At 41.1% G+C, this 27992-nt stretch overlaps 1 protein-coding gene and 1 long non-coding RNA gene across 5 annotated transcripts in view; one reads left to right on the forward strand and one right to left on the reverse strand.

The window, feature by feature from the left end:
- Positions 1-27992, reverse strand: part of NRP1 (neuropilin 1) — a 124960-nt gene that overhangs the window by 24339 nt on the left and 72629 nt on the right. For all 4 annotated transcript variants that reach the window (XM_083406195.1, XM_083406194.1, XM_083406196.1 and 1 more), the window contains exons 7-9: positions 10747-10905; positions 7374-7518; positions 4930-5264 (exon numbers count right to left, since the gene is read on the reverse strand). In XM_083406195.1, the coding sequence (XP_083262321.1) occupies positions 4930-5264; positions 7374-7518; positions 10747-10905 (639 nt within the window). The remainder of the gene's footprint in view (positions 1-4929; positions 5265-7373; positions 7519-10746; positions 10906-27992) is intronic.
- Positions 11818-27973, forward strand: LOC310661164. The gene is made up of 3 exons (XR_014503800.1): positions 11818-12192; positions 12540-24177; positions 24336-27973. It is a non-coding gene; the product is annotated as an uncharacterized lncRNA (long non-coding RNA).

Here is a 27992-nt window from a genome sequence, read left to right on the forward strand (position 1 = left end):
ATAACACAGATCTCGACAGAACAGAAGTTGTCTAAAGCCACACTTAATTTGCGCAATAACTCTTCAAAAGTGGCTATTTAAAATCAACAAAATTGTGAATACATGTGCTCTTGTTACTGTGAAGACAGCAAGAATTCCAAAGGTGAATGTTACAGATTGCTAATCATTGTTTTTGTTATAGAGAAGAAGAGCTCGTGGACTTTCCTTCATCAGATGTGAGGTCTCCCACAGCAGAACACTGTAGTGGATAATATAACGAGACAATATTAACATTTGACTTTGTACAATGTTGCTTTTGTGTGCAATGTAATTTGGAGACAGGTGGAAAATGAAATGAGTCTTTTATATGAGCCGGTGAAAATGTCATAATTAGGAAGTCAACCATATTTTCCTGTTTCAATCGTCTAGCCTGTTTTTAACCTTGCTGTATTTCTACCTTGATCACTTCTGTCTACTGCATACATTTTGGCAGCCACATGGAAGCCACCTTACCAGAAATGCTTCTGTCTGGAGGTGTTTTCCATGGGAAGGCTTATCTATGGATTGGCCTGATGCTGTATGGACTCCACAGTCCAGTGCTACATGTTTCTGGCAGTGGTTGGAGTGGAGTGTCTTCACTCAATAAGTCTGGCCCATGTGCTGATTTACTTATGTATGTTATAATCCTGACACACAACGGTATCCATGTGGCTGGCTTATGGCACCATTTAGCATGCTATTTTTTCCAACATGAAGATGAATCTCAAAATAGGAACCAGCATGAATGGACAGTTCAAGTTAATCTTCCAGTGTAAGTACACAAACTTGGTGACTGCTTGTACTGTGTACCCTCAGCAGAAATGACCACACCACTTTCCATACATTACAAAATACATACAAGTTGGAAAATGTAACTTATATCTGACCCATAAACCTGATGTTGGGATCTTCTTAAAATTATTGTCCGAATTCTAAATTCTGGTCATGTAAAAACCACTTATACCTGGGTTCCTTAGAAGGAAAAGATGCATGGAGACGCAGAGAAAAAAAGCACAATTACAATTACACTCTCCTTTGGAATCCAGTGTGAAGATTATAGTGGCATTTTAGGGAATTCCCAGCCTTTAGTCTTCCTTCTTCCCCCACCATATTTTGATAATAAGTTGTCAAGATACTAAATTCTTTTAGGGAGAAAACAGCACTCAAAATAGAGCAGGACATTCCTCCTAGATGACCCAGAAGCTGATAAAACAGAGGAACCCAGAAAGCAGTGTATGTGTGAGGTTGGGGGGGGGTTAGAGATCTCCCAAACCCTGTTCTTTCTTCACATCCTGGATAATAGGAATATACAGGAAAAGGAATCAACAAGTGGGACCTGTGACAAAATGTGTGTAGTCCTTTTGTTCTGGATTCCAGCCAATCAGTTATGCCTTCTTCCAGGAAAATTCCTTTTATTCCCCCTCATCTTCAGTTTTCTGTGTTTTGCCCTCCCAAAAGATGGCATTCTGTGACCACCACTGACTATACTCACACCGTATTGGGACAGTTCTTTATCCCATTGTTGTTTTTCCATCCCCCACCCCCCACCCCGTGCTTCTGCAAACCTTGCAATTCCCCTGAGAACTCTGGTAAATCTCTTTTTGTTTGTGTGGATGGTGCCATTAAGGAGTAGCATTCAAAGAGCTGACTTTGCTATTATATATATCTGATAAGTACATAGAGTTCACTGTTATTATATATGATTAGTGTACTCAGAGCAGTCAGTAAATACATCTCATTAAAGAGGATTGGGAGGGTGTGGCAATTTATATCTAATTAATTCATAGTTATTAGGATTTATTTTACGGTCGCATTTTGTTTCAAGCATCATAAAAGCACCCTGCTAAATGAGAGAGGGTCTATGTTATTTACAGTGCAGGCACATGCAGTTTTAGCTATGGGATCCAGACTTAATTGTCGTTTAAATAGCAATATATAATAATGGAAACTTTCTATAAAAGGTTTCAGAACAATGTACTGACACACAGGCATAGAATTCAATAGACATTTAATGGTCCCTTGAATCCTAATTATACTGAATCATTGTCTTGTGTCATATGTGTAGTCTAGACCTATCTGTGATTTAATTATGACTGTTCATTCACATGCACAAGTCTTTTCAGAATGGGGTGAAGAGAGGAAAGATACTATTATTTCATCTACTACCAGGTTTGTTGATTTGCTTCAGGGAAACAGAAATGCATTTTCAACAGGAAAAAGGAAAGTGCACAGTGATATTCAGAACCATTAGTCCAATGTAGCCCAGGATTGTCTACTCCAGCCTTCTTCAACCTAGTACTCTCCAGATATTCTGGACAACCACTCCTCAATCAGCATGGCCAATGGTCAGGGATGAAAGGAACTGTAGTCCAAAACATCTGGAGGGCACTAGGTTGGTCTGTTTTGAGTGGTAGTGGCCATGCGACATTCTGAGCGCAAGAGGTGTTCTACTACTGAGCTATAGCTCTTCCCCAATAAAATGTGGGTTCCTGAGACGCCCTCCAAAAGAAGGGTTTTAAGGTAGTTCCAAATTATCAGAAATGGGATGGTTGATACATTTGTACCAAGAGTGGCAAGGAACTGGAAGAAAAAAGGGTAAGCTAATGACAAGCAAGTGGAAGGGACTGTGGGACACATAGAAACAAAATATGTGTTGCATGTATGCTCTGCATGGTGCCTTGACTTTACCTAGAACTAATGGTTTGATTCTTAGCCCTCATTGTGTGCTATGCACTAGAATCATGGAAAACTGAGGTCTGGACATGCTTCCATGCAGCTGTTCAGATAGATTATATATATATATAGATCTATATAGATGCTACAAAATGTCAGAGGGTTTTCTGTGATGCTACATGAGACCCCAGGGCTCATCTCCTCCTCCTCCCTCCTTCCCTCTCTCCCTCCCCATGTTAATACTCTCTGCTGAAGTATTATAATCAACCTCAGCAGGCTCTGTTCTGAGTCGGCCACTGTCAGGTGTTTGGCCTGACTCTCCTTTGAGAGATGCTTCCCCCTTCCACTAGATTGGAGACTGGTGCCCTCCCAGGGGTCTGGCTTGATCCTTGCTGGTCTTCTGGAGGTCTGTTTAAGAGCCACTTTTCGCAACAGGAGCTTTGTGGCTGATTGAATGCTGTATATAGAATTTGGTCTGTTTATATTTTTATGCAGGCATAAAAATTCTTGATTGTTTTATGTTATAATATGCTTGCTTCTTTTGCCGTTTTATACTGCATTGTTGTTATCTTGCTTCATCTGAATGTCTTCTATAGGAAAGTGGGATAATTATTGAATAATCTGTGCAGCTTAGTTTCTTGGTTATGCAAAATGTGTTGGTCCCCCACTCTAGCATACAATGCTTCCTTCTTCCAACAGGGCAGTGATTAAACTGTGTTTCATTTCAAGAAACAGAGCTGCTTTTAATTTATTGCTTTTAATCAGTGGTTCCTATTGCATACAGTCAAGCTTGATTAACGTTTTCAAAACACCTTGGTCCTGTTTTAAAATCCACCAGCCTCCTAAATCCTAGGAATTTATCAAATTCCTTTATAATACATTTTTCCATCACGAAAGAAACATTATTAAATGTGTTGAATATTTTAGTAGGATTATGCATGTTGTACAATATGGGATTTTTTTTTTTTTAAGGAAGTGCTAATCTCTGAAGCTTATTTACTGTTAGAAATGAAAACTCTAAGTGGACTTAATGTGTTTGCCAGCATTCATTTTTGTCAAAGGCTGCCGGTTTCGACAGTTATGGCAACTGCCTTGAATGTAGAACCAGAAGGTTGTGCAGCATAAGGTATGTCACATCAAAAGCATATGGTGCTCTATTTTCTTCCCCAAGGGTTTGTAAGAATATGTCAAAACAACATGTGTTTTTTAAAAACAAAAATAAGTGGTTAGATCTCATTGTTGGGATTCATTTACTCTTCACACTTGCAGTATCAAGGCCATTTGAAAACAGGCTCACTTTTGCACTAACTCGCAAGAGAAATGGGGAAGAAAATAGCTGCACCTGTTTATAACAGCCATTGTGGTGTAGTGGTTAGGGTATTGGACTGCGGCCTGGGAGATCAGGGTTCTGATCTTAGCCATGTAGCTCATTCGGTGACCACAGGTTAGTCATCCAGATAGGGTGGTTGGCTGTAAAAGTGGACAGCTTAACAGAATCTCTGTCTTTACAAATATGGGATGAATCTGTACATGCAAGCCTGTGTACAAGTGGCTGATATTCATGTTCATTTAAGCTTGACAAATATAGCAGCAAGTCCTTTTCACTGGAACCAGCTATTTATTGTCCAATATCTCCCTATATTTTTGTTTGGAAAACCATTTGTTTTTTGAGTGTGTATATTGTTATTATTTACTATAACATTTTACATACAATTTTGTCTAATATACACATTTTTTTTTGAAAGACTCTCCTTTAATTTCAAAATCTGGAAAACTGCAATTTTTGAGAAACTGCTGTGTTTCAGTTTTTATGAAGTGTGAATTAGGTAGGTCTGCCTTTAAATGTGAACTGAATTTAATTTCATAGAATCCTAGAACTGTAGAGTTGGAAGAAACCACAATAATAATCTAGTCCAACTCACTGCAATTCAGGAATCTTTTGCAGAATGTGGGGCTCAAACCCATGAACCTGAGAGTCTCATTCTCTACCAGCTGAACTATCCCAATTTACTCTGAATCCCTCCTCAGGAGCTAGTTCTGTTGAATTCAATGGGCTTATTCCAGGAAAGTGGAATTAGGACTGGACCCTTGGGTTTGTACCATTACCTGCAACAGTACCTGATAATTTTTAATGGGAGAAGCTAGGGTTTGAACTGGGGACCTTCAGCATTCAAAGAGTGTGCTCAACCACCAAGCTACACATTACTCTTCCTTGCCACATGTTGATTATAACCTCACCTTGGCCTTCCTCTTGCTGGCATCCATAATCCATTTCCAGTCCGATCCATTGTTGCTGTATCCAATCTTGAACTTTCTCATGAAGACCTTGTTTTCTCTGTGTTTGCCTCCCTGGACAATTATGCCTCGCACTATCTTCTCTTCACCGAGGTCTATTTGAAGCCACTCCTTTGAGTATGTGTGAGAGGTGGGTGGTGGTAGTGCCCACCCAACACGGCTCGTTATAAGACGCACATTTTCTGGGATCCAGTTTCGCTCAAATTCATTTGATGCAGTAATCTGAGAGTCAGTGATGAGTCCAGACACCATACCCAGCATGCCAGAGCAAGGATAATCTTAACAAGAACAATAACAATAATAAAATTTATACATATACATACAGGACTTATAAGTGGTAAATGAACCAGTATTATTGCCCTTGTATTATGGATAAACTGGGATTTTGATGGATCAGACTCTTCACTACATTTTATTAAATTATCATTCCACTCACCACATCTGAAGGATATATGTAAATCTGTGTACTTCACAAGATACCCCATATGTATTGTTTCAGTGCAAGGTCTGTTCTGGATAGTTCTTTGAATATTCTATCCATTTTATAATACCTCAAATGCATGTACCGTATTTTTTGCTTTATAAGACTCACTTTTTCCCTCCTAAAAAGTAAGGGGAAATGTGTGTGCGTCTTATGGAGCGAATGCAGGCTGTGCAGCTATCACAGAAGCCAGAACAGCAAGAGGGATTGCAGCTTTCACTGCGCAGTGATCTCTCTTGCTGTTCTGGCTCCTGAGATTCAGAATTTTTTTTTTCTTGTTTTCCTCCTCCAAAAACTAGGTGCGTCTTGTGGTCTGGTGCGTCTTATAGAGTGAAAAATGTGGTAATTTAATTCTCTGACCAATCAAAGTTTTACTTCCTTAAAAAATATATGCAGAGAAAAATGAAGAAAAAATACCATGAAGAAATTCTTCCCTGCAGGAAACCACAAAAACCATGAAGAGCCTTTTCTTTTCCAAAGATCTATCTAATTTCTGAATGAAAAAAGGAACTTCTAATTATAAACTTTTATATTTGACCAAAGAATCATTTTCAGTATTCTTAACTGTATCCATTAATATAGCTGTTGTTCAGTTCATTATAATAGGAATGATAAAGAATATCATTATTATTGTTTTAAATTTATTTTTGCCACCTCTAGCCATATCTCTCTCTCCTTCTGTTTTTCCTCATAAATGATGTTTCATTTGGTATCATCAAAATCAAGTCAGAAAAATGTGCTTGTCTTGAAACACAGGATGGTGTTGAAACATGGGAATCTATATATATTTAATTAAAAAGAGATTGCTTATTATTATGTATTTATTTTTGCTCCACCTTTTCCCCTCAAGGAAGCTTACAGATAAAATCGGGATAACTAAAAACATTGGGGGGGGGGGAAACAATCCTTAAAAACCAATTAAACATTAATACAATTAAAACTATATATAAATATAAGAGATCTATAAGGATAATTAAAATAAAAATGGGATGGTACCAGTAACAGATGGCACTTTCTCTTAGCTAAAATACATAGGCTTGGCTCATATTTGACACTAAGCCAAAGTGTGAATGAGAGTGCAGGTCCTCACTGCAAAAGTTGCAGCTACTTTTGCTCCTCTCCCTCATCCTACTGCTGCTACTCTACTCACAGTTAACCATGGTTTGGCTTAGTGATATGCCTGAATGGTCTGTCTCGCTCCAGAGAAACCACAACCTATAACCAAGGTTTGTTCTTGGCTTACCAACAAGTCCAAGGGAAGCAGGTGAGATTTTACCTGTGAGTATCTGCACGCTTGTGTGTTCATGCTTAGCCATGGTTTAGATAACATCACTGAACCATTATAAGCTACCTAGTAAACATTTATGACTACTTTTACTTTTTAAAAATTATATGTTGTTTGTTGGCTACTGGAGCACCTAATAAACAATGCTAATTTTTAGTGTCATTTTTCTTCAGCATGTTTGCAAATATTTGTATTGCAGTTAAGGAATTTTGCATGTTTCATCAGAAGTAAACCCCACTGTCTTTGATGGGGATTACTTCTGTGATTGCAACCTGGTTATACTTATATCATCGTCTGCAAATATTCGTAAAACAGAAATAGGTAAAGGTAAAGGGACCCCTGACCATTAGGTTCAGTTGTGACCGACTCTGGGGTTTATTGGCTGAGGGAGCCGGCGTACAACTTCCGGGTCATGTGGCCAGCATTACTAAGCCACTTCCGGCAAACCAGAGTAGCGCACGGAAACGCCGTTTACCTTCCTGCCAGAGCGGTACCTATTTATCTACTTGCACTTTGACATGCTTTCGAACTGCTAGGTTGGCAGGAAAAAACAGAAATAGTTAATGCTAAATTCTGCTTTTTTAAAAAAAAGAAGATAAAAAACAAAAACTTAATCCTTACCTGTAATTTTACAGCCATACACTTCAAATCTTAGTGATATCCCAGTTTCCCAGCTTGCAGGTTTGATGCGAACAAAACGAGTCAGGATTGGCTTGGGAAATGGTCTGTAAGCAACATCAGTGGGGTTGGTGTTCCCTATGAACACCTACAGAAGGAGAGAAGGAAATGCAATTTCTCTTAAAGATGTTCAAAACTTTTTCTTCTTTGCCCATAAATAAAGTGATTGATAACAATAAGTACAGCATTCACAGAGTCTGAAAGGGATAGAGGAGTAAAGGAGGACTTTCTTTGACTCATTGTTTACCTAGATAAAAAAATCCACAATTGAATATGGGCTGTTTAAACCCAATGAGTTTAAGTATGCTTATTAAAGGGGAGCCACTGAGTTCAGCATCACACACTTCCTTCCAATAGTGCAGCTTTCAAGTTATAAAGGAACCATTTTCTCTTATGGATAATTCCATAAGTAGTCTGAAATGCTCTAGATTTGTTTGCCACCACTACATGTTCATTCTACTCTCCCTTGATAGTCTCATCCAGCTAGACAAACAATACCACCATATAAATATATAATGCATCTGTTGCAGCCATTTGGGAAAGCCGTACCATAGGAAAGACAAATTCTCCACAGACTTAGCTCAAGGAAGGTGACTAATTTCCTCATTTCATTAAACAATGCAAAACTCCACTCTACAGATCTTAGGCAGTTCTCCTTTTATGGACAGTAATTTCTTACACCTTCCCCCAACTTTCCTGTTTTTTCCTTTGCTCAGAGCAGACTATAACAAAGGAAGTTGACTATCTCATCAAAAACTCCAGGTCATCAACCTGCGTACTTTTCTTGCTCTCCATCTTTATCATGGAACAAATCCCATTGAAACCTTTCTGTTTTTGAACAATTAAGACCATAACACACTGAATATTGCCCATGTAGCATCTTTTATGTCTCATCTGTTTCTTTCATTATAGTCTTGCTAAGAAATGCTCTTCCTTTTTTTAATGGGGAGGAAATGGCCATGGAAGAAGATCAGCAGGAATGTCTTGCAAACATTGACTATATTTACTACCAACCATCTGTTTAACTTATTAATATTAATTGCACAGGAAAGCTAGGCCAAGGCCTGTGGTAGAGTTTGGCTCCCTTTCAGTACGAGACGACAAATAGGAAAAAACAATTAGGCTCTTATCTGTTATGCCTGATAAGGAAGAATAGAAGAGGCACAAGACCTTCAGGAATGTTATAAGCACAAATAGCAACAGTGGGGGATATTTTGGGCTTTGACCCATGAGCCTTGCTGAATAAGTCATGGTACCTACATCATATCTAGTAAAGAATATTCATTTGGCACAATGGTGCAATGCTGGAGTTTTTCCCCCTTCAAGGTATATACTGTGTTTTTATAAAATAAGGTGTTATAACTTTCATAATATTTAAAAGTTTTGAGATTTGATTGGGAACAGATTCCCTTAAACTCAAGTACCTTAATCCCCCTCCCCCCAAAGAAAGTTATGGCCATGAACTGGTGAAATATAGGCAAGATGCCAGAATGACAGGGAATCCATAGCTTAGCAGTTTTTAGCATTTCCATCTCAAAGGTGCACCATTAATCCTGAATACACCCATTTTTGGCATTATTTTGTTAAGACAACCAAATGCAAAGGAAGCTGAGGGACCTATATTTGTAATAGTTGTATGCAAACAGGAAGGTTTTTGCAGGTACACCTTGTCCTACATGGGTGAGAAGCCAGACTTAACGAAATATATTTTTCTGTTCTACACAGCTATTAAAATGAAATGAGCTCTATTTCATGTTATATCTGGTCACTCTTTTCTCTCTCTTTCTAAAAAGAAATCTAAACTTCAAAAGAAAAGATAATAGTGTTGGAGTCACGGGTACAACCCTACCTTTGGTCAAGGCCATTGGTGCAGTTAGGTAATTTTAGACCCTGGTCTTAATGATCTTATGAGGGTTCCCCTTTAGATGGGCATGTGTACTACTTCAGTTGTGAAACACACAATTAACATTTCTCTTCTCCCCTCTCCCCTAACACCATTATATGCCTTACAACTGCTTCCACATTTCTGACAATATAAAACCAGCAGTAAAATTGGTTAGTAAGACTTCGTTGAGATCAGCAACCCCTTTGAAAAGCATATAGAGCTGAAGGAGGAAATAGGAAGAGTGAATCTCCTTCAGCATATAGAGCTGAAGGAGGAAATAGGAAGAGTGAATCTCCTTTCCTACTTCCTCTTCCAGCTTCCATGTGCTTCTCAAGACTCTGATTAATTCTACTGTATCCCATTTTCACTCAGGTTTCTTTGAACAGCGAAGTGTGTATACACACACATTTGTTCTGTCTCTTGGTGGGGAGGGAACTGATTCAAGGGAAGGAGGCAGAGAAGCAACTGGGGGGGGGGGTGCCCACAGCAGTCGCTCTCAAAAATCCAAAAGTGCCCTAAAAAGGTTGGCCAGCCATTTCTTAAATGTTAAACAGCATTACTTGAAGTGATGGGTGATGAAAGCTATACAGTGGGCCCAAGTAGTTATTGGGAAGGACAAGTAATGTTGCTGTGGTATGGGTTTTAGTGGCTAGAGTCTAACACAACTGACATTTCTGAACAATGACAAAACTGGGAAAGTCTAAAAACATTGGGTACAGCAATCCAGACAAAACACAGCAACTTCTATCAACTTCAGTGAGATAGGCATGCATGTAGTCAATTGGGTCTTAAAGTGCTTTACTTTGGCCAAATCATATCCAATGGGTTTTCCTGTTTTTTGATGTTACAGCAACAGAACTTTTTTACTAACTAACTGGATTAAGATGTCCCTATTGTCTATCCATGTGTGATATATCAGGGATAAAAAAAGACAAACTATTGTGAGGAAGGGGAATTCTGAAATTAGAATGCAAGAAGAAACCTTGGATGTTTCACCATGCTGTCATTCCAGCTCTTTCGTAGCTTGAGAGTTTCTCTCTGTTTTTGATTACTTACTGAAAAGAGCAATATGGGTAGCACTGTCTGACTCCAAGCATTGAATATGTTGCTTAGGCAGCAACAACAACATAAATACAGTGGTACCTCTGGTTACAAACTTAATTCATTCTGGAGGTCCATTCTTAAGCTGAAACCGTTCTTATCCTGAGGCGCACTTTCACTAATGGTGCCTCCCGCTGTGTGTGCACCTCTGGTGCGCGATTTTCATTCACACCCTGGGGCAAAGTTCACAACCAGGAGCAGCTACTTCTCGGTTAGCGGAACTCGTAACCTGAAGCGTTCATAACCAGAGGTACCATTGTAACTTCAACTAATAAAGCACTCTAGAAATTCACAAGTGGTTCAGGGTGTTGTGAAAATTGAAAACCTTACCAAAGGTTTATTATTTCCATCTTTGACTGAAATCCAGTCTTCTCCATTGGAGCTGGTATCTACTCGGTATGTTTTCAAAAAGTATTCTTTCCTCGTTTCTTTTGAGATGGCTCCCTGGGTCCCGATGGCAGAAACAAAGCGGAGAAGGCCCAAGTCCACCTGCAGAAAGGAGAATAATGGAGGGACAAAGAAACAGATCAATGGAAAATCAACATGAGGCAGTTCAAATGGTAAAATCCAGTTAGGACCGGAGAAGGAAGGCAACTCAGTAATCAATTTATTGGGAAAAAGGAGCTTTTAAAAATTATTGGTGGAATGAAGTTCCGGATAACGTTGACCCACACATTTTATTAGAAAACGTATAGACATAAGTGAGTACCAGAGCAAGACAATGAATAAATATTATTTAGCCCAGAAAACTGATTTATTCATGCAGGATTTTGTTGCTCATTAGTGTTTATGATATAAGGACTTTATATGAAAATGATGTATAGGTGGTATTTAACACTAGTTAAATTGGCAAAAATGTATAAAACGGGAAAATAAGTGTTGGAAATGTAAAGAAGTAGAAGGTATGTTTTAGCATATGTGGTGGCAATGTAAGGTTATTAAATTATTTGGGGAAATGATACATAAGAAATTGAAAAAAAAGTTAAAAATGACCTTTGTTAAAAAACCAGAAGCTTTCTTATTAGGTATTACAGGAATGGATCTACCTAAAGAATACAAGAATTTGTTCATGTATGCAACAACGGCTGCTCGGACATTGCTAGCCCAACACTGGAAAGAAGAAGCCCCCACCAAGGAAGCTTGGCAAACTAAGTTAATAGAGTATTCGGAAATGACTAAATTAAATGGGAAACTTAGAAATCAAGATGACAACAAATATAAAAAAAGAATGGGAAATGTTTGTTGCATATTTACAACAGCAATGTATGCAAGCTAATACATTAGCAGAATTTTAAAAAACACTAGTAATGTTATGGGTAATGTTTAGATTTGGAGGCAATTGTAGATAAAGATTTTAAAGATAAAGTCCATGTTTGCATGAAAACATTTTGTACGCATGTAAGGGTCTCTTCACATCCCAGCTTCTGCATATATTGTCTTCATCATACAGAACTAATATTTGCACACCAGCCTCACTAGAACAGGGATCCAGTAAGTTGCTACGTTATGCTTTGGATTATTTGCACACTGTTTTTTGGCCCAAAGGCAGTCGCTTGAGAGAGAAAAAAGCCACACTTCTACTGCATCACCAAGTATGGTTCTTATCTCTATATACCAAAGTACATGATAACATTTGCTTGACCTGTCACAAGGGGTATACACTTAAATAATGGAATTTCTAAAGAACCATCTCCACACAAAATCAAGTATTTTCCTTCCCCTTAAAATGGCATTCGAGGACTTGCTACTTGTTCCCGATGAAGCTCTTTTAAACAGGTAAAAGGTAAAGGTACCCCTGCCCGTACGGGCCAGTCTTGACAGACTCTAGGGTTGTGCGCCCATCTCACTCAAGAGGCCAAGGGCCAGCGCTGTCCGAAGACACTTCCGGGTCACGTGGCCAGCGTGACATCGCTGCTCTGGCCGTTTACCTTCCTGCTAGTAAGCGGTCCCTATTTATCTACTTGCACCCAGGGGTGCTTTCGAACTGCTAGGTTGGCAGGCGCTGGGACCGAACAACGGGAGCGCACCCTGCCGCGGGGATTCGAACCACTGACCTTTCGATCGGCAAGCCCTAGGCACTGAGGCTTTAACCCACAGCGCCACCCGCGTCACCTCTTAAACAGGTTTCTGTCCAAATGCTGGCCAGACATTCATCGAGGTGCTTTGACTCTGCTTCTGCTAAATGCCTCCTGCACATCAGAGACGTTTTAATTATTTTTGAAACATGCAGGATACAGATTGTATGTCTCTAGTGTCCCACAAGCATCCTTTTTCCTGGAAGTATGTCATACATCCAAAAGCAAGGGTGGGGTGGATTGGGTGGGTTAAATCAACATACCCTGCATTTGCTTAGGGAAAATGTGAAGGAAGTCCTGTTGAAGACAGAAGGGCTGATATTTAGATAGGCACAGCTAATATAATCCACTTAGAAGGTGGAAGTCCTGAGACAGAGAAAACAGTATATTTAGAGGGTAGGGGAAACTGTGATATGCAGGCTGATTTGTGTGAAGTTACGGAGTGAAAGCTCTTACTCTTAAAATAGGGTGGTGGAAGAGATATCCAACCATTCCTCCACTTGTTTGGGTTCTTTAAAGTGAAAAGCTTTCCTCCACCAATTGCTTTTTCACCCATAGGGAAAAGACACAGACTCCCACAAACTTATGCAAATATGTATGCAAATATGCCATACATCCCAAAGCAAAGGTAGGTCAGCTGGGTAGGGGAGAAATTAAAGATAAGAAACAGTTCATCACCCTTCCCCTGGCCTATACTGCTATTCCACTCCATGTTAAAGCCTCAAAGAATATTAAGGAAGGGGGGAGGGAGAATCATGTCACTGAGCGTCACGTGTTGTTTTGTCCAAAGAACAATCTGAGGGTTAATGGGGAGAATGTCGGCATTATGGTGCAGAGCAATCGCAACTTAAGTTGAAATGCTCTCCAAATTGTACGCTGCTGATTGTGAAGAGCGCTGCATTTTTGAGTCACGTCCAGTTATGACATTCAATTCCAAGATGAAGGACTCTCAAAAATCTAGGAGACCAAGGGAATGCAGCGCTGAGTTACTTAAATGAAATCCTTTTCTCAGAAAATTCAAACAGCTCTTCAGTTTTCAAATGATTAGGGTCCCAAGCTCATACTGTTCAAAGTTGATTTGAAATGCCTCTAAATGGGATTTTCATGTGGCTGCTTTTTCCTTCTCTCCTTTTTTTTATGTCTTTCTCTCCCCCTTCTCTCTCTCTTTAAATAATCAGCAAGTCCTTCATTTTGAGTGAAGTCAAGCGATGGTCCATTATGAGAGTTCTACAGATTAAAACCTATGCTAAAATGTAGGCTTTGAGAAATGGGAGGGGAAATGGCTGATTGTACAGGATCCAATTGTCTGACATACTATTACAATGTAACAATAATTAAGAATCTGAACTACTGAAGCAGATGATTTAGAACACCACCATAAAAAAAAGACAAAATAAAACACCTTGGAAGAGGTGGTTCTCCATCGACTGGCATTTATTTCCCCTAAATCTAATGAATAAAAAAATAAATAAAATAAAATACTGTTTGCACTTGCAAAAGTTCTGGGGTGGTCACAGTGCTACACTTCCAATCAGTGAATATCCTGCAACTTTTTATACCACGAATGTTCTTTTTTGTCCTACTTTTGTTATCATCCTGACAGCCGTAATGTGGTAGCACTAGGGAAGCATCGCAGAGCAAACTAAAGTGTAATAAATCCAACCACAAATGTGCTATTGGTGTGTCAAGAACATGCGGCAGAACATGCCCCCAATAACAACAGACCAGTTTGGAGGGGCCTAAAGCAAGCCTTCCTCAACCCTAGATGGTGGACTAAAATTCCACCATCCCTGATCACTGGCCATACTGGCCGTGGAGTTATCTATGCTGGAAAAGGCTGAATTAAACCAAAATACATGGGATTGATATAACCAGCTATTGTTCCTCTGCCTACCCCTCCCCCCGTTTTCCGCCTTCCTCTGTTGTGTCTCTATGTCTACTTTAGATTGTAACCCCCTTGGACATTCCTTGTAAAGCACTATGTACATAGATGGCACTCTGTAAATAAATGAATGATAACATTTGCTGCAGAAAGTCCCAATGAACTCAGCAGGTCTTACTCCTGAGTAAACATTTTAGGTACTCAAGCACTGCATTCTTTTTCTTTCTACCGTTACAAATCTTTGATGTGCCTATAGACAAAGAAGAGTGTTACTACTGTTTGGGGATAGCTGTTGTTTGTTTGGAGTGTGTAGGTTTTGTGTGAGTACCCAACCAAACTGGTGGGTGGATATATCAAGAGTATAACTCTGGTCATCAGACACAGTTTCTTACTGAAATAATTTCTGGAACTATCACCTTTAAGGGCTATGCCATCATTCTATTAGATGCTGACCTATTTCTTTAGGGTAACGATTCTGCCTGGACTTCACCTGTGATCATCAGCATGTGCTCACCTTTCGTCAGAAAGGAAATGTGGCGGATCAGGTTTCTCCCTGCCGTTGTCAGGCACTGGGAGCCCATCTACAGTTGTGACAGTAATATGATTACTTGACAGCTGTTCCCTCCTTTTCTGCCCTTAGAGCCCTTTTAACTTTCCCCCCCGACTCTCTTCTACAGACCATGCTACACTTTGGTTGGGAGAACTTCTGTTTTTCATTAAGATGAACGATGGAAGAATGTGGTGATGAAAGACTGTACATCTGAAGCTGAACATCAAATACCCTAGCCCCTCCCCCCAAAAGCATTATCTAAGCATTTTCATCCTTGCTGTGCCTCTGATTTATATTTTATAGTAATATTTTTATACATATTTTTTCCATACTGTTTTAGAAAATATTTAGCATTCCTCTGTGGCTATTACCTGGACTTGTAACTATAAATGCCAGCAAAGTTCAAATGTCTTAACTCTTCATTTCCAAGTTTAAGAGGTCTATTTTCTTGATTTTTCTCTCTCTTTTCCATAGCACTGGATTTTAAATTTAAGCGAGCACCAACCCACAGATCCTTAACACGACGTTTCAAGAAACCTTGAGTATGTTACCTTTAAAACGACCTTCGCCAATAAGTACCGCTAGAGCTTACAATAAACAAATGAACCAATAACAGTGAGAACTACAAGCACAAGTTAGCACTAGAAGTACTAAAACTACCAACAGTGTACAGGACTGGAAATAAAACAAACATCTGCAGCACATATTCCCTGCTCCTGGGTAAAAGATGGAAATGAAAGACAAAGGAATTGCTCCTGCTTTTTCCATCAGTCTTCCTACTGGGGCCTAGTGAAAGCAAACTGAATGGTGATGGCTCTTTATTCAAAAGAACTATTGTCCCTCCATTTTCCACAGTGATGCCTGGCATCTGGTAAAAATATATCTTTGCAGCTAAGCTTTTGTCTTAAATACTGCAAGTAGAATGACATTGGAAAGGTCTGCATAAACTAGGCCTGCACTCTCACCAGGCCAAAGAAAGTCCACCAGCCATGTAAGGGGCTCAGTAAGCTCTGTCTCTCTGCCCCCTTCTACTGGGAAGTTGGGGCAAGGAATCACCCATCACCTGGCAGGCTACACTGCATGTCCAGTGCTCTGCTTGGTGGGTCACTAAGTTGTGCAGGCCTGGTGTTCACATTTTATTTGCAACAATTTCAGCAGGAGAACAAAGTAGCATGTTTGGCTACTGTGTAGTAAATCAAGTAGCAAACAGAACGAAAACAGCTGGTTAAAGAGTTGTGTGCGGCGCACAGGCCATGAAATGAATCTTGCTGCTTCCTATAATCACACAAACATAACTAAGCCCATAACTGCAAAGGACTCATTTCAGAAATGAAAATCTGTCATGCACAATAAAACATAGTCCGCTGAGACTGCTGTGGCAAGGGAGCGGTTGTTGTTACCAGCCTTTTTTAACACCCTCCTCGTAGGTCTGTCTGTTCTGTTGCCTGAGAAAACAGAAGATGAAGGGCTGGAGTTTGATTAACAGGAAGCTTTTTGTTTGTGAGCATGTCTTGTGACTTGGAAAGCTGCTGAATCTGTCATTTGACCCCCCCCCCATTTGCTGAAAAGTCAATGTTTTTAGAGAATTGTGTCATTTCCTTAGATAGCAAGCGCTGGTCTGTGTCTAATCAACCACTATGTTACATTATTACCCTGATGGCCATTACAATTCTTCTCCTGCTTGTGGTCAGCTAGCACTTTTTCTCATCAAGGTATCACCTTTTCCATGTAGCGATGAGTTCTATTCAAGGGTGCTCACATGCCACCATGCACCTGTTTTGCACTCTGGAGTGCCACTATCCAAAGATATAATGACCCCCCTCAAGACCCTTAAGAGGGAAGTTAATGCTGAAGAACAACATCCACCAGTGCCTTTTTTCTGGCCCTGCCCTGCCCACCATGAGCCCCCCCCAGTGAGGCAACCAGGGCACACATGGACAGCAGCAGAGCGCAGTGCATGGCAGGGGGAAAACCACCGACTCTCACAGACCTCGGGGAGTGGGACTTCTGCTCTTCAGCCAGCTCTGGGGGGTGGCAGTGGCTGGACCCTGGCGGGGCTTTGCTCATACCACATCTCCCCATGTGACTGAGCAACTCCTGGGTGTGGGTGTGTGCCAGTATGGTGTACTGGTGAGTACCACCACAAAAAAGCACTGGCTCTCACCAACAAAATGTTAACAAGACTTCCCTCAAAACAGAAAGTGGCAAGAAAGAGACAGTGGTTTTGTAGCGACAGGTACCTGACAACAGGAGTTATCCCTGGGAGATAGGAAATGGCAGAGAACAAAGCGGAAAATGTCATTTACCCGAGACAAAGGAAATAAAATACAGTGGTACTTCGGGTTACAGACACTTCAGGTTACAGATGCTTCAAGTTACAGACTCCACTAACCCAGAAATAGTAGCTCGGGTTAAGAACTTTGCTTCAGGATGAGAACAGAAATCGTGTGGTGGAGGCGTGGTGGCAGTGGGAGGCCCCATTAGCTAAAGTGGTGCTTCATGTTAATAACAGTTTCAGATTAAGAACGGACCTCCAGAACGAATTAAGCTCTTAACCCGAGGTACCATTGTATCCAGGGATAAAAGAGCCTCTCAGGCAAAAAGTAGAAAGCAATATCTGAAAGCAAGCAAGAGCCCCTGGGGATATTGATTTCTTACTTTTATATTCCGCCTTTCTTCTGTCATGGAACCCAAGGCAGCATGAATGTGCTTCCTGGCAGTCAGTGGCAAGAGCCAGATCTGCTTATCCTCAGCAAGCTGGTAGCCACATATGTCTTCAGACCACACCCTGGGACAGTTTCTAGGAGAAACTGCCGACATAGCACTAAAAGAGCCAACGTGAGGGAAGGCGGTGGGGGTGGGCTTCCACATTTTGCTTCTCGGCTTCCCTTTCAGAGCAGGTGGAAATGAGGGGGTATTTGTTTAAAAATTTAAGCTAAGAGTCTGGGGCCCTTGCTCGCTCTGGGCCCAGTATACCAGTACCATTTGCAGCAGCCTACTGGCGGTCCTGATTGTCAATGTGTGTACATGTTTATGTGGCTGGAATGCAGCCTACTATACAAATGTCACCCATTGCTCTGCTTGCTTTTGCCTCTAGCCCCACCCGCTTGTGCCTGTGACCCCTGCAAAATTGACTTCCCACAAGGGAAAGCTGAAAGAGTAAGAAAACAGACTCCATACCCTGCCTTACAGGAAGATTAAGATCAAGATAGAAAAGATGCATGCGTGCTGTGTAATGTATGAAATGTGGCATGCATGGTTTTCTTGCTGTTAGCCGTGTGCCAATCTGCCAGCTGCTGTGTATATCATTTTTCCTTGCTGCATGGAAATTGCTTGCTTATCAGAGCTTCCACAACATGATTTTGTCATGGGGGGGTGAAACCTCTGTAGAAGGGAAAGTGTGTCGGAAGCAGTGTTTCTTTGGTAGAGCTGTTCCTTCTCAGCCTTGGGACCCTCTTCTGAAAAAAATGGAAATCATAGTGGCCTACCTCATAGAGCTGTTGGCAAGCCCAAAGAAGTAGAAATTATGAAGCAACCTCTGCACTAGAACATGCTGCAGAAATGACTGATGACAGCAAAAAAGGAGTAAGATGCGCTATTTTCAAATGAAATGTTTTGTTTTATCTTTTTTAAAAATTTAAAATTGTTGGCACTGCTGAGGGAAGGCAGAAAGGGCCTCTGACACTTGTCACGGCTATGCTTGCAAGCTTTGTCACCCCCCCACCCCAAAAAATAAGGTGTGTGTGGGGGAAAGATCTATCTTTTTGACAGAGAAAAGATAATGCGTGTGTGGGCTGCGTCACATCTGGATTCATGGCACATTCTCCTACTCTTATGTTAATTTTCCCCCGCATAAATCAGAAGCAACTAATTAAAAGAGAAATATTTAATTCTGACATGTTCTTTGAACTGGCATTCCATCTGGTTCTGTTTTTGAATAGTAAAAAAATCTGCTGTAGCTGTAAAAATTGGCAAGCGGTACTCTGGTAAGGGGAGACAAAAGCGACTCAGTACAGCAGGTTCATATACTAGCGTTTCAAGCTTGAGACATTTCCAGAATTCAGCCTACCAAACAGCTCCGGCATGGAAACTATGAAAATTAAATGTGAAAGCAGCGTGCAGGGTAAGGTGCAGGGAGGAATGCTATTCCCATCCAGGGAGAGGACAGTGACACTAGTATACATTAGTTCTGTGTGGTATTCTTAAGTGTTAGGCAGCCTTTGAAAAAGCGTTTGGTTGGGAAGTTGTGCAGAATACAATACATCCCATTGAAACCAGCTAAGTGTGCTTTACAGTGTGTTTTTACTGGCCATGCAAACAAAGGAGAAATGTGCTTTCAGACGCATGCCAGTAAGCTATGCTCCATCTGCACAACTTTTCAAAATAGATTTCAAGGTATATTATTTTCAGAGGAGTCAGAGAACATATCCCTTTTCCCAATTCTCCTCTTGCTTGGCAACACCCAAAAATCTGGACATGAAGGCACAATGCATTCCTACGAGAGAGAGAAAAAAGACTGTGTGCTTCAAACCAAAGCAATCAACTTCTTATGTAATTGGAAACTTCTCTGTGGCAGGGACAGAGGCTGATTAACTCCTGGCACCTTCGAAAAAGATTGCTTTCTGTCTACAAGGAGCACGGCTTATTGTAAAATATTACTTCTCTGAAGCCAAAAGCTTTGCTTTAGCATCACATTAGCCTGCAAATGCACACCTAAGACATTTCGCAATCAATGGGTCAACAAAAGAAATAGATGTGAATGGGCTCTCCCATACCCCTCATCCCTTAGAAACCCTTGCTAAGCTATAAATTATTCAGAAACTTAATACTTTTAATTAACATTTTGGAATACTTTTTGTGATTTAGATTTAATTTTAAACCGTAGCTTAATCCTGCAGTTTGGAACACAGACAAGTATTTAGTGGAACAGCATTCAAACCAGCGAAGTTTCTTAATGAATTGCACTGCACTTTCAAAACAAGACACACTTATAGAGCTTCAAAAATTCTCAGAAGCAAGCTACAAGTGTCCTGTGGTCTCTGCGTTGAGTCCTTCCCCTGGAAACGGTTTTTGCATCTCTTCCAGTGGTCACTCTCATTCCAGGCAAGTCTAGCTTGTAGGTACAAAAAATGAGTATTGAAAGCTGGCAGGAATTACTGCCTTCTCAAATGGTGTCACAATAATTTCAGCTCCATATTATTCACCTTATAACCTTGGATGCAGCTACACAGAGCCAAGCAACAGGACCCCTTCAGTCTTGGATTATATAAACCCTTTTCAGAGGACAAAATTCATGCAAGGGAATACACATGAAGAGGGAATAGGATCATTGTGGCAAGGCCCGTCCCTTACATACATTTGTCTGAAGACCTACTCTAATATATTCCAAAATATTTTAATATTTTTGGCACCACCAAGATAAGGTAAAGCATTTTAGTGACTTTTCTCCGACTGGCCAGATATTGCCTGTGATCCTGGCAGAACAGATACAATCTCAGTGACAGCTTCTCATAGTTCTTCAGTTTAACTCCAGCTCATACTTTACAATGTACAATGCAACTGAGTGTATCCTAGGAACACAGGGTTGTGGCCAACTAACTTTTACTCACAGTATACCCATTGGAATTAATGGATCTAAGTCAATCATGTCCAGTCATTGCAATGGGTCTCTTCGGAGTATTACCAATACTTGGTATAATCCACTGGAAGTTGCCTTATTCCAAATTAGACCTTTGGGCCATCTAGCTTTGTAGGGTCTACACTGACCAGCGCGGGCTCTTCTGCATGCAAGTCTGATGCTCTACCACTGAACAAAGCAACCCTTCCACATCTTGAGAGTAGCTCTTTGACATAAAGAATAAATGTCATCTGGTGGATTCAGCACAGGAGGCCACACAGGAGAGAAACAACAGGCTGCATAGATACCAGCTGCTTCTCAGTTGTTAAGTTTAAACATCCAGTCTGAGACGTAGCCTGGTCATAGACAAAAAAGAGGGGCTTCAGTTTGTTTAATCTATGTGGACTCTAAAAAAAGAAAAAGAAAAAAGGAAGAAGCTGTTGCTGAATGAAACATTTGTTCATTGACAGATGCAAAGGCTAGAGCTAGGCCTTTTAGGACTGCATTTTAAAACAAGGGAATACACAATAGTTTCAGGTTTGCACAAGCTCTCCTGTGATGGCAGGAAGTGATGGTGACAACAAAAACAAAATCAGGGTTGCGTGAGCCCAGGCGATGGAATGCACGGATTCTGGAAAGACAGATAGTTAACTCAGTGAAGCAAAGATCCTTTGACCTGCAATCCCCCCACCACTATGAGAGAGTGTTGTAACGAGGGCAAAGTTCAGTGGAAGCATAAAGGAAGGCTGGGAAACACATGGATGCAGGCAGTGAATGACCAGGCAGCAAGAAGAGACTTAAAGGGACAATGAGTTGAATAAGACCGTCATGGCCTCTTAATTGCTCCAGCTTATATCCTAGCACAGATGTGGAAACTAGTCCAGGCAAAGATACGTAACTGAGCCTAAAAGTGATGTCAAGATGCTGTGTAATTAAATCTGCAGAGTAGCAGATGCTGTTTCTTGGATCCCTGCAGTGTCTTCACACCCTCTTCTGCTCCTACAAATGACCCACTATCACTTTTCTGTTCCCCCTCAAGTTTGAACAGCTTCTCAGACTGCAAATGTTTCTTCTCCCTTTTATCTTTTGGGCCCCAGCAGTGCTTAAAAAACTAATTGCTCACCACTTGAACTTGTCAAGGCTGCCAACACCCGGATCTTCTGACACGTAGAAACTAGGGCTGCAGTCTCTACCTTCAAGAGCTGCAGAACAGTTATCATTTTATCTCCAAGTTGGAAAAAAGTCACACCTGTTGAATTTCTACTATTGTTCAACACACAAGAGTCCTGCTGGACCATCATGCCTGTGAGTCCTGGAAGACCTGCTCCTTGCCTAGCAGGCCTTTTCCCACCTAGCTTGGGAGGGCAGGGCCCTGACAGACTCCAACTACAAAAGCTGAGGCTGCTGAACAGAATCTTGGGTTGAGCGTTGTTCGGGGATTTTCGTTGGGGAGCAGCTGTTGATGTTATCCTTTTGCATGTTTATTTTGGATGTTATGATTTATGTGGAAACTCTTCAATTTGGTTGTGTGCTTTTGGATATTTTGTTTATTGTTCAGGACTACTTTTGTTACATTTGTAGTTATGCAATTTTTTTATATGTTGCAAGCTGCCTTGAGCATGGTTTTAAATTTGAAAAGGAGGCATACAAATAAAACGATTGACTGAAAAACCCAATATGAATGAGGCTTTATGATAACACCTTTTGTGGTGACCCAGGAGTATGTCCAAATCTGCTTGCTTAATGCTTGTTTATTGAAAATAATTTCTAAAAACACCAAAGATTCGGTGATACTCGCTTCTGAGTAAATGTATTTTGGAGGACTGGGTTGCACGTTCTATACCAGGGCTAGGGACCCACTGGGCCAAGGGCAAATGTGGCCCTCTGACCCTCTGTATTTGCCCCCCGCCCACCAGCGTATGGACCCTGGAAGGTTGTCCATGAATGAATGTGTCCTCCCTACCCCCGTTCTAGACTCTCAGTGCTGGACATTGGAGAGAGAACATGGTTTGCATGCAGAAGTTATCAGGTTAGATCCCTGGCATCTTCAGTTAAAAAGAACTGGATAACAAGGAAAAGAGCCCTGACTGATAACCCAAAGAGTAGCACTGCCAGTCAGAGCTGACAATACTGAACTGGATGGACAATAAATTCTGAGCTGGAATAAGGCCCATTCCTGGAAATAAGTACCATAATCTGTTGTTTTGCTCTTGAAAAAGTAAATATGGAAAACCAGCTTCGTGATGTTATCCTCTCAACTGAACAGCCAGTGCCGCTTGTTATAATTTTCTGGAGTGGCATTATGAAATGTGAAATGACATGAGCTGAATAGATAACTTGTGTTCGTGAAACGGGGAGAGAGGGGAGGAGGAAATGAATTGACAGTAACCTGGCTTTCATGTCAGTGCACTCCCTAACGATGAGTAAGCCTGACAATGACGACTGTGAACTTCTGCTCTCAGGCAGCCTTTCAAAGCCAAGGAAGAGTCGAAAGCAGAGCTGTTTCTAGGATTCATCTTATCACAAGCAGTTGTTGTACGATACACTTGGGTACTGTGCGTGCTCAAAAGAAGTGGGGGAGGGAAAGCAAGAAAAAAAAAGCCAGACACTGCAGGTTTCCTATGCACCCCCAGACTCTCATGCAAAGCATTTAGACCCCCCCCCCAGTAAAGCCAATCTAAGCAACTGCCTGAAAGAGGAATAAACTTTCTCAAATACACACACACACACACACACGCACACACACAGACACACACACACACACTGTGTACCAGCCACACACACATATGAAAATATGTGTATATGCCTGGCATGAAGACAGAATATTGTACAGATGTTAATGTGGGATGCCATAAGATGAACTGCAATAATGTTTAGGCCTGCTGCTGGTGTACTTCCCTTTTGCATCCGTGTTATAACAGTTCCTCTCCACACGGCAGTCACAAAGTTATAAATATTAAAGGGATATGGATTGCTTAATCATCTGAAAGGGAAAAGGAAGGAGACTCCATTTGGAGGCATCTTTCGTTCAGAGGAAGTATTCTATACTAATAAATGCTTTAAACGCAATCAATATTTTTTTTCTTGAACAAGGGGGAGAAATGCACAGCATTTTTGATGTTTTAATCAATGCAGACTGTTGGAGGAATTAATATTATCTAACCTATTTGTCTTGGTATATCTTTCAAGTCTTGAAAGTGGGGGGGGGGGGGCAAAAGAAAGGGAAATTAGGTTCCTCCCAAACACTGTGAAGTTTCTGTCTCCCAATCAGCTCTTTGACCTTTGGTGGAAGTATAGCTAAGAAGGCTACTGTCTGTAGAAGTTTTAATATTCACAGTTCATAAAGCAGCAGTCCAGCTTCTGACTGATGGCAGGTGTGAGTCACCAGAACACAGATGCCTCCTCTAACGCCCCTAAGAGTAGCCGGGGGCTTAACGATACATGATGTGTGTGACCTCAGTTGTTTGTTTTTAAAGCTCAAATTATGTATTTATTAGCTTTAAGCCTTGCCCTTACTCTCAAAGGAACCCAATACCATTACAAAGCAGTTGCATACACCTCTTTAGGGACGTGGCACTGGGGTGAGGATCATAGAATTGTAGAGCTGGAAGAGACCACGAAGAAGAGAAGAAGAAGAGTTTGGACTTGAAGAGACTGATACAGCAGCGACTTTTCTGAAGGAGAAGTTGCAAGTTGCTTTTGTGTGTGCCATCAGGTGAGGGTGCTTAAACTTTGGGTGAAGTCATGCTCACACTCTTGCTCTGGCAGTCCAGCTTGAAGCACAAGAAGAAGAAGAGTTTGGATTTTATATCCCGCCTTTCACTCCCTTTAAGGAGTCTCAAAGCGGCTAACATTCTCCTTTCCCTTCCTCCCCCACAACAAACACTCTGTGAGGTGAGTGGGGCTGAGAGACTTCAAAGAAGTGTGACTGGCCCAAGGTCACCCAGCAGCTGCATGTGGAGGAGTGGAGACGCAAACCCGGTTCCCCAGATTACGAGACTACCGCTCTTAACCACTACACCACACTTGCTCTCACTAGAATCATCAAGTAACCCCCTGCAATGTAAAAGATCTTTTTGCCCAATGTGGGGCTCGAACCCACGACCTTGAGATTAAGAGTCTCATGTTCTACTGACTGAGCTACGTATCTGTTCAGGGAAGTGGTACTGAGGTGAAGATGTTCAACCCCTTCTCACCATTCTGCTTCCCTGGCCTAACACACCTTCCGCAATTTGCTTCTTTGGGACGGGGCAGGGAACATACAGACACCTTACAAACGCCTGTGTGCTTCCCTCAAATATCATGGATCTCCCAAGCTGCATTTAGTTTGTGCAAGAGAGTCCTTTTCTTGAATCAGGCGCTCATGCACTCAGTGTAGATAGTCTTCTGGCCAAGCTTCTTGGAGTTGGGGAATGGTCTTTCTCTGCAGACTTGCCAGTGCTAAACCTTGGACATTCTTTAGAAGTACTGGAAGACCTATTTATTTGGAGTGGATTAGTTTGTGGCATCTGAGGATAAGTCAGTCTGGACCTACGTGGATGTTGAAATTAACAACACTTAAAAAATAATAATATCCTCATGCTGATGTTGCTCCCAGCTGTGGCTCTGAACAGATGTCACATTTTTTTCAAGTGAAATTTGACAAAATATAACATGAAAATGATCTGTATCTTGATACCCAACATGTTTGCTATCTCTGTGTAAGATGCCTTGGGGGGGGGATTATATCTGAAGGGTGGGATATAAGCAAACAAAACTCTCTACTTGTAATTGTAGGGCAATTCCCAGAGTACGAATCTGAAAGATGTGGTGATTTGTGTACACCGTACACAGAAGACAGATTGCAATGGACATTTATATTTGGAGCAACAACAAAAACAATGCTGATTTCATACACCCATAAGAATTTGACAACAGAACTAAGTCTTCTGTACTCTTGAGTGGGTTCCGTTCAGCACTGCCTGCATCTAACTCAGACTACATACACAAACTATATATTTAAAGCACATTCCTCCAAAGAATCCTGGGAACTCTAGTTTGCCCCTCACAGTTCGAAGCACCTTTAATAAACAACAGTTCCCATGATACTTTTTTGGGTGGGGCGGATGTGCTTTAAGTCATAGAGTAGGCCCACTGAAATCAATGTACTTATGTTAGTCAAGTCTATCAATTTCAATGGGTCAACTCTGTGTATGGCTTAGCTGGACATACCACCCAAGGTCTCACAATTTGTTAAATCTCCCTGCTTATATAAACTCACTGTAAATGTCCTGGCGATATTTTTTCAGACTCTCTTCCTTCTTGTTTGCAGTAACAACTGTGGGTTAGAGAAGGCGCCTGGCTGGGATTTACTAAAGGAGGCAACACAGGACAACCCAAAACTCAAGAGATGTAAGGTGCTAATTGTGTTTACAAACACAGGTTTCACTCAAGGGCTTTTAACCATACTACAAGAGTTATATAAGCGCAATGACTTCATGTGTGCTGCTTAAATGTAACTGTTGGTCCTAACTGTGGATGTTGAATGTACTCTGTAAAAAGGCAATTACTGCTGCCAGGGCAGAAATCTGCCATCCGTTTAAAAGGAATGTACTGAAAGTGCAATCATAAAACCCTTGCATGTTATGGATTTGATTAAGATTTTACTCCCTTAGGATTCCCAATTGCACAATAACAGGAGTTCCTCAGATTTTAAATACCACAGACAGGAACAGATTTCACTAAAAACAGATGTGGAACCCTTGGGTTGGCGTTCTTACTAGTTTTGAGAGCTAAAACTTTGCTGGTAATTGATAGCTATTAACATGTTTGTTGTTTAGGTTACCGAAATGGAAATACTACACTGCTCCCCCTTCCATGAAAGGATATGTTAATGAGGGGAGTTCGGAAATATATTTCAACTTCTGTTCCTTTTTCTGGATTAAATTAAAGCATTGTTGTGGAGCAGGGGGGTGGTGGAATATCAATAATGCTATTTCACTATAAAAAAAGAATTGAAATAGAAGCAGAAGATTAAAAAAAAATCAAACAGGTTTTGGTCAAGGGAGTGGAATAGAACAGCATTTATTGCATTAAGGAAGTAAATAACGCTGCTTTCGCATTTTGCTCCTAAAGGAAATTTGGAGGTGCTCCCTCCAAATGGGCCAACATGGTTACTTATGGCTTTTGGATGTAACAGAAACAAGATTTATTTTTGGTAGGCCCTTCACACATGCTATTCTGCATATCTTTAGTTCCCCTTCTTGGCACTGTTAAGATGGGAAACATATGCTGGATTCAGTCTGCTATACTGCCAGTACACCACCCACACACAGGAAGATCCCAAGAGATCAGGGCCTTGCTTTGCATTCCCCCATGGCATGCCAATATGGGCACTCAGGTCAATGCACACTTACTGCCAAGTAAACATGCTCTCCATGCGCCACATCCTGCCCCTTCCCTCAGTGCTTTAAGGATCAATGCAACCTGCTGGTAATAAGCATATGTGGCTTTTGGTTTTTTTTTTGCTAAGGAGATTAGAACACAACCAGCTGCCTCTATTTTTCTGCTCTTTCTACTTTTCGCTTCCCTAGTTGCTTCCAGAAGTCTACGTTTCATTTCTGCACCCACGAGAAGCGATTCTGCTGCCGCCGTTACCACCAGTTTCACCGGAAGTCTGGGCTGCCTTTGACTGTACCTGAAACCATCCAACCAACTATGCTATCATTGGAGGAATGCTGCCTGGACAACCATGGACATAGTTATCAGATATGAATGGGATTCCTAGATACGCATCTGTAGTGCCCATTTCTGACCTCTAAGGCAGTTAGTGCATGAACAGGTGAATAATATCCATGGCAGTGTGAGATAATTCTGTACTGGCAGAAGATAGATCACTATTGTTGTTGTTGTTGTTGTTGCAGCAGCTGAGGACTCCCAAGGCAGTCAAGGAAATACAAGCACACCTTAAGAACAGCATCTAATATTTACAGGACTTTGATGCTCTTGTGTATATTTGAATCACTCACAATTGCACTCTAATCTAGGTACTATATTTTGCATTACCCAAGATACAGCATTACTGGTTTTGGCAGTACAAAGAAGAGACCTCAGGAACTTACTGCAGATTTTTGTAAGCCCCACTCAGTATTACACTCCCTTAATCTGCTGCCAGAGGTACTGGACTTGCTCAGCCTCGTAATGAAGCCACACTTGAAATACATTTCCATTCATTTTGTAATGAACTTTTTGCATATTTGCTACCTCCAGTCTTCTCTTCCTTTCAAAATTATTTTCACTTTCCTGCTGCCATCGGTTTTTTTTTTTTTCTGCCATGTGAACCTCTTGACTTCATCTAAATGCTTGCTTAGAGCAAGCTACAGGGAGAAATTACAACTTGCAAGTTAGATTTCTGGCTCTCTTTTACTAAATTGTGGAGCGGGGAATATGGAAGCGGGTTTTCTTTTAAAAAGA

Source organism: Podarcis tiliguerta, assembly GCF_965153285.1.
Source record: "Podarcis tiliguerta genome assembly, chromosome: 12".
NCBI lineage: Eukaryota > Metazoa > Chordata > Lepidosauria > Squamata > Lacertidae > Podarcis > Podarcis tiliguerta.